This window comes from Puntigrus tetrazona, chromosome 6 (assembly GCF_018831695.1).
Source record: "Puntigrus tetrazona isolate hp1 chromosome 6, ASM1883169v1, whole genome shotgun sequence".
In the NCBI taxonomy this organism is placed as follows: Eukaryota; Metazoa; Chordata; class Actinopteri; order Cypriniformes; family Cyprinidae; genus Puntigrus; species Puntigrus tetrazona.
This window is the reverse complement of record NC_056704.1, coordinates 1,882,563-1,902,501: the sequence shown is the minus strand read 5'-3', so window position 1 is coordinate 1,902,501 and position 19,939 is coordinate 1,882,563. Positions and strand designations below refer to the sequence as shown.

Genomic DNA, 19,939 nt, shown 5'->3' with positions numbered 1-19,939 from the left:
AATGGAAAGCTTTCAGATTATGTATAAATCAAAATTTTGAAAAAAATGTACACTTATGACTGTTTTGTTTGATCCGGCTTCACATATTTATCTTAAATTTCCACATACTCCACATATAATCCATATATTAGAAAAAAAAATCTAGCGAGGAAGTCTTTGATTATTATATGCACTATATTTAATAAGTTTAAAACTACTTTCAGTGCGTCGCCACCATTTAGCTGCAGTTGCAAAGAAAGCAGACTTGAGATGTATCCTGACCTGAGTTTGATGTGGTCGACGGGCAGCAGCAGCTCATTGGCTGTGCCCAGTTTGGTGAGGGCGGAGAACACCTGACCCCTCTCCTGCCAGGCGGTGTCATCTGACCCCTCCACCCCTCTCCACATGACACACAACACCATCTCCAACAGCAGACGCCCCAACTCCTCCTCCGTACGCTGCTCGGGCAAGACAGAGGCTTACATCAATAAATCACTGCCTGCAAATTAATAGATATAGGCTCTGGATAATATTAGTATATATATATAAAACTATTATATTCAATGCTATTTTCACTACCTCTCAACAGTTTGGGAATGAAAATATTTTATCTTATTACTTTTTTTTAATTTTTATAATAAGTCTATGCTCAAAATAGTAATAAAGTTAACTTTTCTTCAACACTGAAATCAGTTGTGCTTTGTAATATTGTTGTAGAAACTTTTTTTTTTTCAAATAACTCTTAGATGATTTTTTTTTTTAAGGATTTATTAGAAAAAGAAATATTTTGTACAATTTTGAATCTCCTTACTGTCACTTTTGATCACTTTAATGCATCCTTAGGAATAAAAACATTAATTTTGATGAGTAATAAATTACAATGTCCTTTTATCACAAAAACTGTAATTTTACTGATGCATTAATATTAATAATTAAAATGCACAACTATTCTGGCAAGCAAATTAGTCATTAATTAAACCACCCTGTAGCACTGAATATACTGACTGTGTCTGTATCTGTGTCTGAGTCTTTAAATGTGGCTAATCTATAAATGATATTTTAGAGTCACTTAACACATTCATTATAGTACTTACTATCATTTACTTCTTGTTAAGTAAAAAATTAAGATAATAATTAGTACAAAGAAGTGATAAAAGTCACAGTCTATTCCACTAAAACACACATCAGGTCTCTGGTCTCACCTCACTGTTAAAAGACTCTCCCAAAGACACATTGTCACTAAACAGGAAGCTGTCATCATTCAAAGAGGAAGCACCAGGGAAGGGTTTTGCGTTCTCTAGAGGAGAAGGTGTGCTCGGCATGCTGCCCGGAGTCTGACTTCCGCTGTCCCCAGGATCGAACAGATGCAGCTGGGACAGGTCCAGACTCAAGACCCCAGCTTTCCCGCCCCAGGATTTGGGTGTGGGAGTGTCCCCTGGTGTTTCGGAGAGGGACATCAGATCTCCGTTGTCCAGGCTGTCTATGGACCTGCTGTCTGAAGCGCTGTCTCGCTCCTCAAGCCTCCCGACGCTGTCTCCCAGAGGCCTGCGCTCCAGTGGAGGCTCCAGGCGGTTTCCTCCGCTGCTGCGGCTCAGCTCCAAACTCCCCAGGCTGGCCACGTCTCCACGACCCGAACCAGAACCTCCGTCGCTCCCGGGGCTCCGGACGAACAAACTCATCAGGGTGCCCTGCCAACACGTCTGCCTAGAGATCTGCTGCGCTGCATCCTGCTGAGACTGCAGCAGCGTATACAGCTGCAGGAAATAAGAGAGGATATAAATACACACACACACATATATATATATATATAGTCTTACAGTACATAAGTACACAGTTAATGTGAGTTTTGTTCTTTGCAAACAGTATCTGAGCTATTCCTTAAAAAATATGTTTTTACCAAGGTTTTGGTTTTTGTTAGTACTAATAATTGTGGTGCATTGATGTGCTGAATGTTCTCACCCTCTTGCATACAGCCAGGCGAACACTGGGCCCCGCTTTCTGTGTCAGCAGAACCACAGCCATCAGATCTTTATAGTTTATACCAGTATCTAGAGGACAAAGAGATTAAAAAAGGTGAATTTACTAAAGCTATTTTTTTAATAAACATTCAATACAAATAATACACTAATGTAACATAAAACCATATTCTGAAACTGAAAACTAAAAAAACTACATATAAAAAGAGAATAGAAATAACTGTATAGAAATAAAAACACATTTTTAAATCTTAATAGAAACTATATATATATATATATATATATATATATATATATATATATATATATATATATATAAAGATTAGTATCTTAATAAATTGAAATTACACACATTACATTACATACAGATAGCAAGAGAGATAATAGAAATATTTTTTTATATAATTAATATAAGATATTCAGGTGATACATAGATACAGAAAATAAAGTGAACTATTTTGATATTTTTTTTCCACCAAAATCCTTATAAATACATCATTATTAAATAGTCCAGGCAAAAATTTGTTCTGTGGAACAAGACGTTTGTAAGCAAACCGTATCGTCTCCCTTTGACCTTCATTGTAAAGAAATCAGTGGGATTGCAAAATTGTTTGTTTACCAACATATTTAAAAAAAATCTTAATGTTCCCCAAAAGAAAGCAGCTCATAGGGGATTGAATAAATGATGTCAGGAATTTCGTATTAGGAGGGACTATGCCTTTAAGAGTGTATGTACAGGGTCGGGGTGCTGGGCTTTCATCAGACTGACCAGTAGACAGCACTTGGTTGAGGAGGCACTTGATGAGGGTGAACGTGAGGTGCAGGTCTGAGAACAGCAGACTGAGGCCAGAGTATCCCACGTCCCTCAAGCGTAACCTCTGCTTGCTCTTCTCATACACACGGTCACACTTCAACATCCTCTCGAACAGCTGCAGAAACACACAACATACAGACTAACAGCACATCCATCTGACAAAGATTCAACACTTCATTATAATTTAAGTCATTTACAAATGCATAAAGCAAATTTATAATACGTTATATCAAAATATCGTGAATTGTGACTTTTCGAATTAATAGAATGAATAATAATTAAGCTCATTGTGCAATTACAATTTTACATTTACTGTGTCCGAACAGCTGACAAAAACATCATAAAAATAGTTTTGAATGTTTTTTTGCTTGTAAATGTTACTACTCTCCTGATTCGGACAAGGCGATTTTTCATTGGAGAAAACCAAAGGACTCGTATTTAAGCTGGTTTGAAGTTAAAAACAACCTAATGATTATTTCATGTGGATGGACCGGAGTAATGTGGATTACTGTGATGATTTTATCAGCAGTTTGGACTCTCATTCTGACGGCACCCATTCGCTCCAGAGGGAGCACGGGATATAATGCTACATTTCTCCAAATCTGCTACCATGAAAACGATCTCTGACCGCCGGAAACTCCTTTCGAGAAGCTGCTCAGAGTATGAAGCGCACCTTGAAGACGAGCTCTCGGAGGCGGTCCGAGTGTTTGTTGTTGAGCAGCAGGGCGTAGCAGGAGTCGGCCGCTCCAGGTTCGAACAGCAGCAGGAAGAGCTGGTCCCGCGCCGCGCTGGTCTGCAGCAGAGTCAGCAGCAGCTCCAGGATCCCACACAGCTGCAACAGCACCAACTCTACGTTAAGTTAATGTTTATTGCTAATAAGCGATGAGAGCAGGACAAGCCGGAAGAGACAGCGATTAAATGAATCGGCAGGGCGGTAAATCCAGTTTGCGGTTAAGCACGCTGAGGTTTGGAAATAATTAAAATGACAGAGGATGTTTGCTCTACTGCTTAAAAAGGGCAAATCGATAACCAAGGAGAGTGCTTCTTTTGTAGACACACACACACACACACAGTGTTACACTTTACCTTATAGAATGGGCACATTTTCCAAAAAACAAAACACTAGATTCTAGTCGGTGTTAAAAAAAAGCCTTGTGCAATCAGGCTGACCATTGACATTTTTGAAACATGATTTAAATAAGTTAATCTTATAATAAAGTAGCTAAAATTAATATTAATTTATGCATCTGAATTTAATTCTTGAATTAATATTAAAGCTAAAATAATGCTCAAAAAAAAAAAAAAAAAAAAAAAAAAAAAAATATCTTCAAAATAATGGCCGCTATCCACCAGCATTACCAAACTTGGAAGAGCCAGGATACATTTTATTAAAAACTCAGACTGAAGAAGGTCATATTCACCTAGGATGGCTTTGGGGTGAGTAGTTTATGGTGTAATTTTCATTTTTGAATATTGCTTCATAAAAGAGTTTTCTACATCCATTAAACGCCAGACAGTCCAATAAAGTATGTTTGACAGAAAGAGAAATCTTGCAAAACGTGCATTGAGTAGGATCTTCTCATTTAAATTTAAATTAATGAATACTTTGCTAACCTAAAAGTATAAACGAGGTGCAAAATTACGAGAAATTATGAGAGTCTGACAGCATCTGCCTCTTCTCACCTGTTCCTCGTCTCCAATAGCAGCGATGTATCCCAGAATGCTCTGGATCTCCTCTTGCGTGGTTCCCTTGCTAATATAATACTTCAGAAGGCCACAGAGAGAAGCTCTGATCGTCTTGATGTCATCCTCGCTCATATCTGCATCTTTACTTCCAGAGCTAGAAGGGGAAGAGAGAGCAGAGAGCAGATTGGATGGAGGCTGACTTGACGGAGAGAGAAAGAAGCGGAACAGCTGGGAGGTAATAACACAGGGCTCTGACCCATAGTAAAGGCGGACTGTGTCCAGCAGGAACTGCACTCCATATTTCTTCCTGAACTGCTTCCTGCTGTCTTTGATGACGGTGGACATGTACTGGATGTGACCTTCACCATGAAAAACACATCAAGATCAGCGCAAAAGTATAAGAGCCCCAAAAACTTTGATCAAAAAGGCACGCCTTTTCTTCGTAGGGATTTCAGAGTGTCCAGATTATGGGTAGTCCAGTTTTTAATTGAGATTTACACATGATAAAATAAAAGGGATTTGAAATCACAATTACTTGATGCTTCTGTAGAAGCATCAAGTAACACAGAAACCCCAGAGCCAATCGTTATGGACTAAATAATTTATTTTATATATTTAAAATTATTTTATAATAATGTAATTTAGTTATCAATTATGAGTAAAGGAATAGAAGGAATAGTTCAAACAAAAATGAAATTTCCACAACCCAACTGTTGCTCTCTACAATCAGAAACTATTCAAACATTCAATAAAAATCATAAAAATCAGTTTGTGTAACAAAAGCATGCACAAACAAAACTGTTTGCTTGTTGAAACAAACATAAATTCAGCATGAATAAATCTCACACACACACACACACACACACACACACACACACTGACCGATACGCAGTGGGAAATCTCCTTGGTTCCAGATGCTGAAGTTGAAGAGCAGGTGTGTGTGGAGCTGCTGTAGGAGCTGTGAGTTCTTCTCATACGTCATCTGCTCAGTCAACAGCTGGACCGCCACCAGCACGCTCACGTCCACCAGGAACGCTGGCAGCTGCGCACACACACACACACACACACACACACACAGACAGCGAATGAAGACATGCACAGGGAAACACTGAGGAAGCAAAGAAAGGAGAACCATGGGTACCTTCTGCAGCAGAGCTCCTAACGTGGCCACAGCGTGCGAGTGCTGAAGGGTTTCCTGGTTTATGGGATGCCTCTGAAGGAAATGCTTGATCACCAGCAAGAACGTCGCCACGAGATTCTTCTCCAGTCTGGCCTCTGAATAATAAGTGTTCACAAACATCATATTGCAACATTATCAAGACGTATTAATCATAAATACTTTATGTAACAATAAAATCACCCCTTTTTTTTTTTTTTTTTGAGTTCGACATGTAATATTTATTTAGATTTATTTCTATTCAGAATTAAGAATTTTTACTATTACAATTTTTGTATTTTTCTTTTTCTGTTTCGCTTCGATTTATATTTTTGTTCAGTTTCAGTAACTTTAGTAATTAAATAGTCTTTAAATTTAAATCAGATTTTAGAAATAAAAATAATATAATTTTTAATATTCAAATTTTAAACCTATTTCAAAAAATCTTTCCTCTAGTATTTTTTACTTCATTTTAGCATTATTTATAATCAATAGAAAAAGGTTTTAACAGTTTTATTAAAGAGCATGTGTGCACCTGACGCTCTGTTTGAGGGCAGTATGACCCAGTCTCCATCAGCGGGTGTGGCTGAGTCAGGGGTGATGAACTCTGACCCCGAGGGGTCCACGTGATGCAAATCAGGGGTTAACAAAGTCAACTGTTCCAAGACTGGAAGCAGCACAGGAAGCCCTCCAACACAGTTGATCATGTCCTACAGAAGACCAGAGAGAGTGTGAGCATGTGTTTCAGTAGAAGGAGAAGTATAGAAAATACATGGACAGATAGTTCAAAGGAAGGGAAGCAGCATGCATACTTTGATATCCCAGTTGACCACTTTATTTCCCGTCAGGCGACCGTGCAGCATATTAGGGGACAAATCCAGACAAATTGGATTCCTACATGCCTATATATGCAAAAGAACAATGATCAGTCATGTACATGTACAGGAAATTACATCGCTCCTTTTCACAAGTGCATTCCAAACGCCTACATAATGGCATGCGCTCTGCTTACTATAAAGTCTCTACTAAGGATGATCACTTTCATTTGAAAAAAAAATATATATATTTTCTATAGCTCAGCCCTATTTTACATTGATCTATACGGACAGCTCACCTTTGGAGAATAGTGTAGCAGAAGTTTGGGTGCCAGGTCTCCGATTTCAGCCTCTTGACTTTTAAAGGGGGAAATACAGTTTGGTCCAGCGCTACAGAGGGCTTTGACATGACTGGCTTGGAGGGGCTCGTGGAAGACCATGACACTTCCCAGCTGCCCTTGCAGTGAGGTGGGACTGCCCCACTCGCTGTCCTGAGTCCCAGCCGAAATCAGTTTGGTGACGGACTCAGGTTTGGTCCCCAGCAGGCCGCCCCAGCCCGGGAGGATAGCGCCAAAGGACGAGCGCCCAGAAGGGTTGCCTCCAGAAAACGGAGGATCTGGGATCTGTGAGGGAGGAGGCGTCGTGGTGCGGTGACCCGCTGAACCGATACAACATGACGTGAAGGCCTGAGAGAGAGATACACACAATAAAAGACTAAGCCGAACTGACACGAGGAGTTTTGGGCGGGTTTTCAACATGAGAGCTTTTTTTCCCTCTGACCTCAGTCATGGTTGGGTATTTTAAAGGTGCTGATAGTTTCTGCTGTCCATCCACAAAGATGTAGACCAAGCTCTGGCCAAACGGCCTCTTCCCCGGCACGTGAACCACACCGATACTGTGCTGAAGGTCAAACACAAACCAGACATCAATTCAATCACGGTATATAAACACAAGTACAAGTACAACCGCTTCTTCGGTCACGTGACCCACCCAGAGCGAATCACAGAAGCAGTAGTCAGGCAGCATGACGGTCACGTATTCTTTCTTTGTGCACACGGCAACCACAAGCACTCCGGCGGAACTGATGAAGGCCTCGAACCCGGTGCCGCCCGGGGTGAAAAAACTACAAACAAAACAATAAATCAGTCCTCATAGCTATCATAGCAAAGATAGACTATATTCTACAATTAGGAGAGTAAAAAAAAAATAAACAAATAACATCATGAATATTAAAAAAATAAATGTATAAAAAGACAGCAAGATGTAATGCAACAGCCAAAAACTAATTTGCCTAATACATAAACAGACCAATAAATAAATAAAAAAAGAAAAGAAAAGAAAATCACACCTTTTCTTTATATCATACATTATAGAATATTCACATTTTTTATTTTTAATGACTGTATAATTTTTTTTTAATTGCATTTAATTAAAAAATAAAAAAAGGAAGAAAGAATAATTTACTGCATTGAGGAAAGTAAATTTAAACTGATTCAGAAAGATTCAGAAAATACACTATATTACAGCTGATCAACAGTAATGGTAAAGACACAATATAAATGAACATATTTTAAACTTCTATTAATTAAATATTGTATTTATGTGTATTATGATTTCCACAGAAAACAAAAGTTTTCAAGAACAGTTTTCAATACTGATAACAAGCAGCACATCAGCGTATTACAATGATTTCTGAAGTGTTATAATATTACTGTGCATACTATATTTTAAAAAATGAATGAATGGTAGTGTATTAAAATAAATACTGACCAATCCATTCACCATCACACCAATCAGTTTCCATTCTCACCTATACAGCTGCTTCCTTTTCTCTCCTTTACTGGGAGGGCCCAGCTGATCTTGGTCCAATGACAGCCAGGCAAAAAAGCTGAAGGCGGAGCCTGGCCAACGGAGGATGGTCGGCACAGAGATACCAGCCATGGGCGGCGACAGATCGAAGTACTGCATGGCGCTCTCCAGGCCCTGTTTGCGCACCATCCCCAGGAGCGCCCGCAGCACGGGGCCCACATACGGGTGAGCGCGGCCCGGCTCGTCCTGACGCAGGAGTCTCAGCAGATGCTGGAGCTCAGAGGAACTCAGCGACTGGCTGCCTAAAGATCCCAGCAGCCCCACCAGACTCTCGGCGCAGGCCCGGTGCAGCCGTTCGTGTCTCTCCAGAGCCGACAGCGCTCTGGCAGTCATGAAGGAGTTGACGCAGGTGGCTCGCGTGCGCCGGTTCAGACCGCAGATGCGCCGGAGCCAGTCGGCGGTGAAGATCTGCAGCTCGGCAGAGTCCAGCTCTGGAAGCCACTGGATCAGGAGCAGGAGAGGGTCCACGTTACTGATGCCCAGGAGACCCACGGAAGAATGCTCGCCCTCAACAGCCTGCAGGAAGAGACAAAGTGAGAAGGCTCTGTTCCAAACGTAGTGAGCTGCCCACTTAGGGAGCATTTAAAGGTTGCCACATCCCTAAAGACAGATGTGAATACCAAGTGTAAGCCTAATGATGGTTTTCTTTACAGCTGAATCAAACATCAACATCAACCCTGAGCTGACTTGAGATGACTAATGATGCTTTTTTTAGAGCAGAATTTGAATTAGTTTGATATATATGGAAATTTGTTTCCTCCGCTGAACACTTTTCTTCTCGTAATTGTAAGTTTGCATATAAACTTTTGTTTTTAGGATTGTGAGACAGGTTCCATCTGACGTTTTTGTCAAAATGGAGTTATCACGTATTCTGTGACAGCTGTGTACAGTTTTATCTTTTTTTTTTAGAAAACAAAAAGGTTTTTATCTAAACAAGTCTATGGAATGCAAAAACTCTGAAGCTCAATATCTCAAAACGAAGAACTTTATAATTCTAAGGTGACGATAAAGTCAGAATAGCGAGATATAAAGGAAAAGAAAAGAATTGTGAGATAAAAAGTCGGCTAAAAGGGCTTTCATACATATTTGATGAACTTCGTGTGATGTGATTCTGTTGTTTTACTGTTTTTTGATCTGTATTGTCGCGGTATAGAAAAAAAGGGCTTGACAGGAAGTGATCAACTCACCATGTTCATGAGTTCCTTCAGCAGGTGCCTGGACGGCTGACCCAGTGACACCAACACTTCATACAGGTGACCGTAGCCAATCCGCTCCTTAAAGACTTCCTAACGAGGGAAAAAGGCCGTTTTATTTGTAATAAATTACTTCATGTTTAGCTCAAGAGCTCTATCACCATTCATCACGTACTAAAATAATTAGCACTGGAACATTGGAAATGATCAAATAAAGATCCTACTGGTTAGTATTATTATTTATCAAATGAATGCAACCCTGACTAGGCTGAAAATTTTGTACAAATTTAAATGGTAAGGTATACGTTTCTATGTTAGAATTCTATAATAAAACTTGATTTTGTTTAGGCCCATTCCAGATAGCAATTCTGTACACAAAGTGTCATCCAAGGATCGCTTGATTATCACAAACCTTTGCAGCAGGCGACTTGTGCATGACTGTCGTGAGAGTTTTGATCGTTGCCACGGCAAGAGAGTCAAGCCTCCCTTGGAACACCTGATTGGAGGAAAACACAGTCAATCAAGAGATCCAGCCAATGGCTGCAGACTCGGTGCAGCATGAGGCCTGTTCTATTCCTGCCCTATCTGTTCACTTTGCCATGCAAATGATGAGTGAAAAGCCATGACGAATGGCAAAACATCTTCGACAGAACCATGCTTACATGAAAAGGCAGGAATAGAATCAGACCCTGTGGGTGAAAATTTTAAAAATGTTGATTGTCTTTGTGAAACTGTTTGAGCTCTGAGCCTCTGATATAGACTGTATCAGACCATCAGCGCTCAGATCTGAAACTAAAAACTCCCCAACACCAACCAACACACAGACTTCATATACACACACACCGACAACGTATCCCCTCCACAACCCAGAAAACCTGTCCAGCCGCGCCGTGTCATGAGAATCCTGATTGGCTGATTGCAAAAATCACATGATGTTCAATTTGCCATCGCAATTGGCTAGTTCGTCTGATAAAAGAATACGACAAAGACTGGCTGGAGAGTGAAGCAGCGATGAACAGAATAAGACATGAAATCAAGGAGGTACTTCTATACAGAGCACACAGCTAGAGGCCCATAATCTCCAGGCTGCTGAAGTCACAGCATTCCAACCCCGTTACCAAACCACCAGAGGACAAGCGAAGGGGAACGGGAGGGAGACAAGCAAAGCAAAAATATATCAAATGAGATGATTACTGAAAGCATGACTGAGTAAATACATTTTAGACCACTCCATTACAAGCTTCTACATTCACAGCACTTTACGTGAAGGAATGGGCGGATTTTTGTTCTGCTTCTTACAACGAGGAAGCGCTGAGTGACTTATCGCTGGGCTGGTCACTTATGGTGTCAGTTTATTTGGATATGACACTGTGTGTTGTCAGATCACGGTGCACATGCAAATGCATGCCAGTACGAGTGGGTAATATAGGCAAAAATGCATTATATGTTTTTAAATACAGGGGTCAACGTGTCATAATATAAATGTATCTAAAAACCACTGAAAAGGTTATTTCAATTTAAATGTGATACTAGTGATGGGGCAATAATACGTTATTTTCCATTGTTATTTATATATATATATATATATATATATATATATATATATATATATATATATATATATATATATATATATATATATATATATATATAAGTTATATATTTATAAGTTATTGTATCAACTGGTATATCACCCATCCCAAAGTGACTTTGTGACTCATAGTGACCCTGCTCAGGTGTGTGTGAGAGAGAGAGAGAGAGAGAGAGAGAGAAAGACAGAGAGAGAGAGACAGAGAGAGAGAGAAAGAGACAGACAGAGAGAGAGAGAGCGAGGGAGGGAGAGAGAGAGAGAGAGAGAGAGAGAGAGAGAGAGAGAGAGAGAGAGAGAGAGAGAGAGAGAGAGAGAGAGAGACAGAGAGAGAGAGAGAGAGAGAGAGAGAGAGAGAGAGAGAGAGAGGACTGTGATCTTGTCCTGGAGTGGTCATATGGGCGGCGGGGGGCGGGGTGAGCAGGACGACAGGCACAGGTGGGCGGTACCTGAATCTCACTCTCTCCTGTCAGTAACCTGTTGGTTAAATCTTTCTGGTCCTTGTCTGCGGCTGTGCACCTAGCGTTAACCAGCTGCCGGACGGAGCCGACCGCAGCAAGCACAGACGGGCAGATGAGAGGAAAGTGCAGAGGGTTAAGGTTAAAAGGTAGGAGGTCAGAGGTCATGAACCTAAGTGCCTAGGTGTTCCGTCGCTAAAAGACAGAAACATGCATGGATAGAAGGCAGTGCTGCAGTTCTGATACGTGTACATGCTGTAAGGTGATAACTATATAAGCACGGTGAGACAGTCTTAACAGCAACACACATAGTAAAGAAACATCTGAAACACACAGGCATTCACAAAACATACTGTTCCTTAAGGCAAAGATTAAAAAAACCATTGTAAATATTTGCACAAGAAACTGACTGATGAGACAAATTCCGTCGTGCATAAACACACAAGGAAAATCCTTGAACTGCAATAATTGACTGGAACTAAAACAAACAGACTACAGACAATAGGTCTTTAACATCCTGTAAAAGTCATAGAGTGTCAATAGTATGTCAATTTAAAGCTGTCAACTACTTTAGAAGTCAACGCCATTTGACCACATTATGAAACAATCACTGTTAACTGCTAAATATTAGTATGTTGGGGTCATATGTACCCTTAGGGAACTAATTTGCACTTAATAACATGACTTTACTGTTCAGGGTTAGATAATTGCATATTTATAAGGATAATAATAAATAATTATATAATATTTAGTTTTACTGGCTAATGAAGGCAAAATAATCTATCGGTCAAAAGTTTGGGGTCAGTAAGATAAGTTCTGCTCACCAAAGCTGCATTTATGTGATCAAAAGTACAGCTGAAACAGTGACACTGAAATATCATTACACTTTGAATTAATTATTTGCATTGGAATACATTTTAAATGTAATTTATTTTTACATTTGGTGTCACATTATACTTCAGAAATCATTCGAATATACAGATTTGCTGTTGAAGAAACATTCAATATTTTATATTTCTGTGGACACAACAGGCTATTTCTGATCTTCTGATTGATAGAAATGTCGAAACAACAGCATTATTTAAAACAGTTATTTTCGTAACATTACAAATGTCTTTCTTTTGATCAATTTAACGCATCTTTGTAAAAGTATTCATTTTCTTTTAATAAATTCCAGCATAGAAGACAGCAGTGGTGTTGTCTGATGAGAAAATACATCATTATCTGTTTTTGTGTCATCTTAAAATATTCACAACGGTTTATGGGAAGAGTAGTGCATTCATTCCGAACAAAAGAGACTAAATCTTTTCTTTTTCCAAATGCATTTTTCCCGTCAGTCAAATATTGATTCATCTCAAAGAGGCTTAGAAGACTTTCTTTGAAGATTTTTCTGAAAGGACAATTTCCCTGAATGTTGCCAAAACAAAGGCGCCTGACAAAGTCTTACTTAATAAACCCGAATATATGACGGTGGGGAAATGTAGAGGAACTCACCTTACTGTTCTGCAGGAGTCGGGTCAGATGCTCAAAGCAGTTACTGTTGAGGAAGATGGCCTGCAGAACGGGGCGGTCGCTGCACTCAAACATGTCCTGAATGGTTTCTGAATGAAGCGGAAAACATGATTCAGAGGAGAGAGCCGGTCGAGATCGGCGAGCACGACGCGAGTGACAGATCAACTCACCGAGCATGTTCACCTGTAACGCCACAAAACGGCTCTCCCAGTGCCGAGAGCGGGGCGGCGACGGGCGACCTTTGACCTGCGCTGTGGCGGCGGGGTCCGAGTTGAGCAGTTTGAAGTAGCTCTCCAGGACGGAGCTGATCTCCACCTGTCTCTGATCGGAGCTGCTGGCCAGGAGCCGGTGCACCACCTCCCTCAAACAGCCCAGAGTCAACAAGGCCTTCCTGTCGGGAGCCTCGCTGTCCCAGTCCTCTCCATCTCCACCTCCGCTCAGACACTCGCCGGCGCTCAACACTCCCAGCAGCACCTCCATTGTGGCCGGAGAGATGGCCAGCAGGGCGTTACGCTGTTCAGAGAGAAGACCGCACGTTAAAAAAAACAGTGAAGGACATCCTCTTCAACCTAAACCACTTATATTATAGACATGCTTTCAAAAAACGTAAAAAAAAACTAGTGTTGTCAAACAGTTTGTATTATGTATATATACTGTATAAATATACACAGACGCGCATGTATATATATATATATATATATATATATAAAGAGAAATATGCTGTTTATATATTAAAAATATTTATATACCATATATACATATATATGTATATGTATATATAGTATATACTATATATATATATATATATATATATATATATATATATATATATATATATATATATATATATATATATATATATATATATATATATACACACATTATGTAAAAATTTGTGATTAACCATTTGACACACACACACACACACACACATATATATAAATGTATATATATATATAGCATGTAACAGCCATTTTATCAATGACATATTTGCATATTTGGTCTTCAGTCTTGCATTAATTTGCATGCTAAACTGCAACTAGTCTTATTAGATGTAAAACGTCAGCACTATTCTTCTGCTGCTGTGGCGTGATCTCACCTGTCCGCCTGCAACAATGGCTCCAAACAGGTGCAAAAGGCAACATTTAAGACTGTCCTTCAGGTGCTCACTCTCCTGAAAACATTCTGAAACACACACACACAAATAAATGAACGCATGTTTATGTAAATAACATGGCAACAAATCATTTTTTCAGCATTCTTCCTGTAACTCTTCCCAGAGGTTTCTTTTATTCGTTTCGTTGTTTCTCATCAGCTCCTCAGAGCTATAGAGCTTCACCGATTCACACACAGATAAGCGGTGCGAGTTTCTAACCGCAGAACCACTGAGGCTGCTTTGTTTAGAGAGCGCTGGTTATGTGCCATCGCTGAAGGCCAAGTGATAAACAGCAGATCTGATCAGTAAATAAACACACCACATGCCCCGCAGGGTCCATCCAGACCGAGAGAGACTTACGGTAGAAGAAGGGCACAAACTCTACAGTGAGCGGAGCAGCTTTAAACTTCTGTCTGCTTCTCTCCACAGTGCTGAGCTGCTGTCTGCAAGAGCAAATAAACCACATAAACAGAGCCATTACTCACACTTCAGTACAATAACTAACAACCCCAGATCATGCCAACCATTCATCAATATTTCAATCATTTAACAACATATTTGCATTTTCATGGTTCTTCAATGTCAGGTCACATCAAATGCAAGGAAAGAACATTTTTGTGGCTTTTATTTATCTTTAAGTCTTTTATTGTTTTCATAAAAAATAAAAAAAAAAAAAAAAAAATTAATTATAATAATTATAATAATAATTTTGTAATTATTTTTAGAAATAAATTATTTGCATCAATGCCTCTAGTTTGTTTGTTTGTTTTTTTGAGGGAGGGGTAAGTACATAAATATATTTATTTTAATAATTAAAAATAATGTATTTATAACATAATAATAACGCCTTTTTTCTCAATATGTTATTATTTTGCGTCATTTGTGCCACAAACCCAGGTTATTTTCTTTAGCCATGTTACCTGGCCTTAAATAACCTTTGATGCGCACACACACACACACACACACACACACTCTGACTGGAACGATGAACAGCTCTTCACCGAACTTGTAGAACAAGACGTGTTTATTTGTCAAACACAGCTGTGTTTTTCACTGTATGTGCATTCACCTCATTTGACAGTGTGTATCTGTGTGGCTCAGGTTACTCAATAACAGGCAAGCGCGCTGGATTGAGCGCTTTGCGTTAGCAACACCTATACCGTAACGTAAACCGTCACGTACTGATTTTCCGCTGGCCGGTCATTTTTGTGTTGCCGAAAAACTAAAGCAACGTTTACAAAGAATTCATTTCAGAGGTAAAAAGTTAAAACGTGATAAAAGATTATCTTTTCGATAAAAGATAATGAAAACAAACATATATATTTTTTAAAAAAAGCACGCACTGACGAATCAATCGCGAGAGCATGAGGAGTATTTATTAAGAAAGTAAATGATTTGCTTTTTCTGTAAATGGTCTTGGCTATTTTAAACAGAGCGGCTCTCCAAACAACAACGGTTTATTCTACAGATTAGCAGCCCAAGAATGCCCTATTCAGTGTGCATGAGGAAACGTCTGGATTAGTACGTGCTTGTACTAAGAGATTAACAATTGAGGCCGTGATGTCCTCTCACTGAAGCATGACCGGCATCTGACAGGTGTGATGTTTACACACAATGCATTTTTTGCATGCGAGAAGTGTTACCCGCTAGACAATCGGGTGAAAGTGTAGTAAGATGCGTCGCGTGGTAATTCACGGCGCTGCTTGCACATCTCACCCGTGAATGCGATGCCTCCAGTTGTGATAGGGGTCATACAGACTCTCACAGAAGGCCAAAGCGTGACGGACGAACTCCTCGGCTTGTGTCTGATCAGCAAGCTCCTTCTCTTTCGTCTTACTCTTCAGCTGAAGAGAGAGAGAGGGAAAAAAAGTACTTTATTATTGATGAAAAGGGGGAGGAAAGAAAAGAGGAAAACAGAAAGTGCAAAAGGAATGGGAAGAAAATAAAGATGAGATAAAGCAAAGAAAAGGTAATAAAAAAAGAACAGACAAAGAAATAAGAGGATAGGAAAAGAAAGAGAAATAATAGAGGAAGGGGGTACAGAAAATTAAATGGAAAGTTAAGACAGAGGAATTAATTGGAAAATAAAGAGGAAGGAAAAGGAAAGGGAAAAGACAGGGAAGTGGGAGACGAAGGGGGACCATCATTAAATAATGGGGCAGAAAGCAAGAGATAAACAGATTTAGTTTCAGACCTGTTGGATGTAAAGTGTTGTCATGGTGATGATGTGGTTTATGTAGGAACAGGCGCCGATCTCTTCCACATTTGACAGGTTCCTGTCAGACAAATCGCACAGCTGTCAGTGTGAAGAAGCGTGTGTGTGTGTGTGTGTGTGTGTAGCTGTATCGGACAGACTGCCGTATGACAGGGCCATTAGTTCTAGCTGTCAGAGAGATTCCCCTGCCACCTCTATGATCATAAATCACACACTGACTGCTGCTGAAGCAGGACGTCCAGCTGACTCTACAGAGTGGACACTGAGTGGACGCGCATGTCACTAAAGATCGACAAAACTACCCCAGGAGCGGCACTAATGTTCAAAAGTCTGGGGTCAGTCAGACGTTTTAAACGTTTTGGGGGAAAAAAAAGTCTGTTATGCTCACCAAGGCTGCATTTACGTAATTAAAAATACAGTAAAAATAATAACGTTGTAAAATATTGCACCAATTTAAAACAGCATTTTACTATAGAATTTCCAGCATCATTACGGCCTGTAGATTCCCATGATCCTTCAGAAATCATTCTTATACGCTGATTAGCTGCATTTCTGATTATGAATGCTCTAAACAGCTGCTGCTCAATACTTTTGTGGAAAACCATGATTTTTCCATTTCATTAATATACAATTTGTATAATTATTCAGAAAGGTTTTCCTGTCACTTTTGATCAATTTAATGCATGAAACAATAGCGAATAAATTAATTAATTTCTAAAATATTACAGAAAGTTTAAAGCACGTCTAAAAAATGTCTGTTTCACGTGTAAAATTTAAGAGATTTGACTGGAGCCAACGACCTAATATAAAGCAGTCTGTGGGATGTCTTTATTAAGTGTGTGTGTGTACATATGAGCAGCAGCTGCCATTCGAGCAATAACACTGTCGGACCCTTAAAAGTCTCGATGTGTCGCTGAAAGCAGAAACCACGCATGAACCCTCAGCAGCAGGTGCTCGGAGAACTCATGAAACATTCAGAAGGATCACAGGTGTCCAGTTTCTGTTTTTACTGAGATTCAGCGCACTTCATGTTTTCGCAAGAGGCTCTGTATGCAAACAGTTCAAATGACTGCATTTAGCTTGAATAACGATCTGTTTTTTCTTAGTCATAGAGCTTCTCTCCCATCAGGCCCTCAGAGTCTGACCTGCAGATGACGATAAGGAACTTGAGGAGCAGGAGGGCCAGCGTCTGCTGCTCGGGCTCCAGTCCCTCGGACGCTTTCTGCACGCACTGCAGCAGCTGCAGACGTAACACCTGCAGGATGTTATCGGGTAACAGCGTCATGACGGGCGGCGTCTCCTCCAACCTGCAGCAAACACGCCAAAGCACTAATCAGGGCTGGATACCGACACAAATTTTACAATTCAATTCGATTCAGGATTCACCAACTTGCAATTCGGATCACAAACCTGCTATTCAAGATTCACAAACTTGCAATTCAATTAAAAATCTGCTAGTTCAATTGACAAAATTGCAATTCAATTAAAAAGCTTGCAATTCAATTAAAAAGCTTGCAATTCAATAAAAAAAATTGGAGAATTGCAACTCAAATCACTAATTTGCAATTTAATTCACAAGCTTGCAATTCAATTAAAAAGCAGCTAGTTCAATTGACAGAATTGCAATTGAATTCACAAGCTTGCAATTCAATTAAAAAAACATGCAAATTCCATTTAAAAAAAATTGGAGTTCAGTTAACAGAATTGCAACTCAAATCACTAATTTGCAACTCAATTCACAAGCTTGCAATTCAATTAAAAAAACTTGCAAATTCTAAGTTTCGATTCAAATTTCAATTGGTTATAACAGCATTATGAAAACAACTTTTAAAAGATATAATTACACTTCTACTCTAGATTGTTCGTTTAAAATATAAACAATTAAATGGCGGCTGCCTCAAAAAATGCATTTAGTTCAGACATGCATGAAATACGGAAGAAGGGTAAAATCATGTATGTTATATATTGCATATATTCTCCAAAACACGTTTTGTTCATGCGCTAACTGAAAACAGCACAGACTAAAACATCAATTCTTGAAATCAATATCAGTTCATCAAAATGATATTCAATTAAACAATCCATTTTCAACTCGGCACAATCATAAATGCGAAACCATTATAAAACTGTCCATATTTATTGATTATGATACTTAAATGGAGCTCTTGTAACGCTTGTATCCCCTGGGGACTAATTGCATTGACAATTAAGAGCAACATATAGGGTTTGAAAGCATAATTGATGACAGAACTGTAATTTTTGGGTGAATTACTCCTCTACAGCACCTTTGGGATTTGCAATCACGCAGCCCAAATACTCTGCACCTACAAGAGTGTGTTTTTCCAGCATCTAAAAGAGTGAGAGGACTGTACAGCAATGAAGCAGCTCCGTGTGAGAAGCACAGCACAGCTGTAAAGGAGAGAGAGGCGAATAAACCCATTACAATCCCATCTCCCTCTCCGTCTGTCGGTTCCTGGCTCTCCTCTCGCTCCACATTACGTAATGTCATCTGACAGCCTAAGCACTTCATGATCACATGACCACAGCTGGGAAAACGAGAGCGATTTTCTCATGCCACATACTCTGCACTACCGCTGCATAAATCCTTCAACACTCTCCCTCTTTCTGTCCATCAGCCTCTAGAACTCTTATTTCCCACTTTTATCTAGTTCTAGCCTCTTCAATTTTCCATGCACACACACACACACACACACACACACAGAGAAAGCCGCTCGCTTGCATCAGAACGTGACCTTGATGGCACTGAAAGGGCGTCCTTTAAATATGGCTCATTATCCACAGACAGGCATGTACACAAATGGACACAGTCATGTGATGTGTCTCTAATATTAAACCATTAAACTTAGCTTATTAAGTTTAACAGAGGTTAGCAGTTAAAAAAGGCGTGCTTCCTGTCTAGTCTCAGTCTCGCATTACACACCAACAATAAGGGTTATTGTCATTAAAACTAAACCAAAACAAAAAAATGATTACTAAACTTTGTTGCATAAACTTTAAGGCGACACTTTACATTTTAATTTAGTTTAGCTAAAAGTCAAAACTGAAAATATAATAATAAAATATACGGTACGGCCATCTGTAAATTGAACACGTTTGGCTTCTAATGTCATCCACTTCCAGGTATTGTTAGCTGTATAAAACAACCAGTTTTTCTGCTTGATAATGCAGACCGGTATTTCGTACCATATTATATGAATGTATTGTCTTAATTATAAACACACTGGTTTGTAGCACATACAGTTTTACTGTTTACTGTATACTTTGTTATTCTTCTCATTTTCCTACAGCAATAAGTAAAACACGATAACAGAAAACAACTTGAAATGAAAAAAAAGGTGGATAGTACTATATTAATGATACTAAAATAACACCAAACCTAGTACATAAAAATGGACAAATACCACAATCTGATTGTTTGGCTTTCATATCAATGGCTATTTTAATCAGAAGTCTCATATAATTTTGCCTTTAAGCTCAATTTCTCAAAAAAAAGTTATTTGG

At 39.3% G+C, this 19,939-nt stretch overlaps 1 protein-coding gene across 5 annotated transcripts in view; it reads right to left on the bottom strand.

Moving 5' to 3' along the window:
- Window positions 1–19,939, bottom strand: part of nbeal1 (neurobeachin-like 1) — a 46,727-nt gene that overhangs the window by 16,295 nt on the left and 10,493 nt on the right. For 3 of the 5 annotated variants that reach the window (XM_043241320.1, XM_043241318.1, XM_043241317.1), the window contains exons 4-28: window positions 17,563–17,724; window positions 16,397–16,478; window positions 15,919–16,046; window positions 14,563–14,645; window positions 14,146–14,231; window positions 13,217–13,559; window positions 13,029–13,135; window positions 11,526–11,609; window positions 9,901–9,984; window positions 9,483–9,581; window positions 8,237–8,811; window positions 7,417–7,549; window positions 7,207–7,326; window positions 6,726–7,112; window positions 6,424–6,513; window positions 6,147–6,321; window positions 5,597–5,730; window positions 5,338–5,497; window positions 4,712–4,814; window positions 4,453–4,609; window positions 3,443–3,601; window positions 2,725–2,884; window positions 1,939–2,027; window positions 1,182–1,733; window positions 262–437 (exon numbers count right to left, since the gene is read on the bottom strand). In XM_043241320.1, coding sequence (XP_043097255.1) covers window positions 262–437; window positions 1,182–1,733; window positions 1,939–2,027; window positions 2,725–2,884; window positions 3,443–3,601; window positions 4,453–4,609; window positions 4,712–4,814; window positions 5,338–5,497; window positions 5,597–5,730; window positions 6,147–6,321; window positions 6,424–6,513; window positions 6,726–7,112; window positions 7,207–7,326; window positions 7,417–7,549; window positions 8,237–8,811; window positions 9,483–9,581; window positions 9,901–9,984; window positions 11,526–11,609; window positions 13,029–13,135; window positions 13,217–13,559; window positions 14,146–14,231; window positions 14,563–14,645; window positions 15,919–16,046; window positions 16,397–16,478; window positions 17,563–17,724 — 4,428 coding nt within the window. The remainder of the gene's footprint in view (window positions 1–261; window positions 438–1,181; window positions 1,734–1,938; window positions 2,028–2,724; window positions 2,885–3,442; window positions 3,602–4,452; window positions 4,610–4,711; window positions 4,815–5,337; window positions 5,498–5,596; window positions 5,731–6,146; window positions 6,322–6,423; window positions 6,514–6,725; window positions 7,113–7,206; window positions 7,327–7,416; window positions 7,550–8,236; window positions 8,812–9,482; window positions 9,582–9,900; window positions 9,985–11,525; window positions 11,610–13,028; window positions 13,136–13,216; window positions 13,560–14,145; window positions 14,232–14,562; window positions 14,646–15,918; window positions 16,047–16,396; window positions 16,479–17,562; window positions 17,725–19,939) is intronic. The other 2 variants (XM_043241319.1, XM_043241321.1) reach the window with 1 other exon arrangement.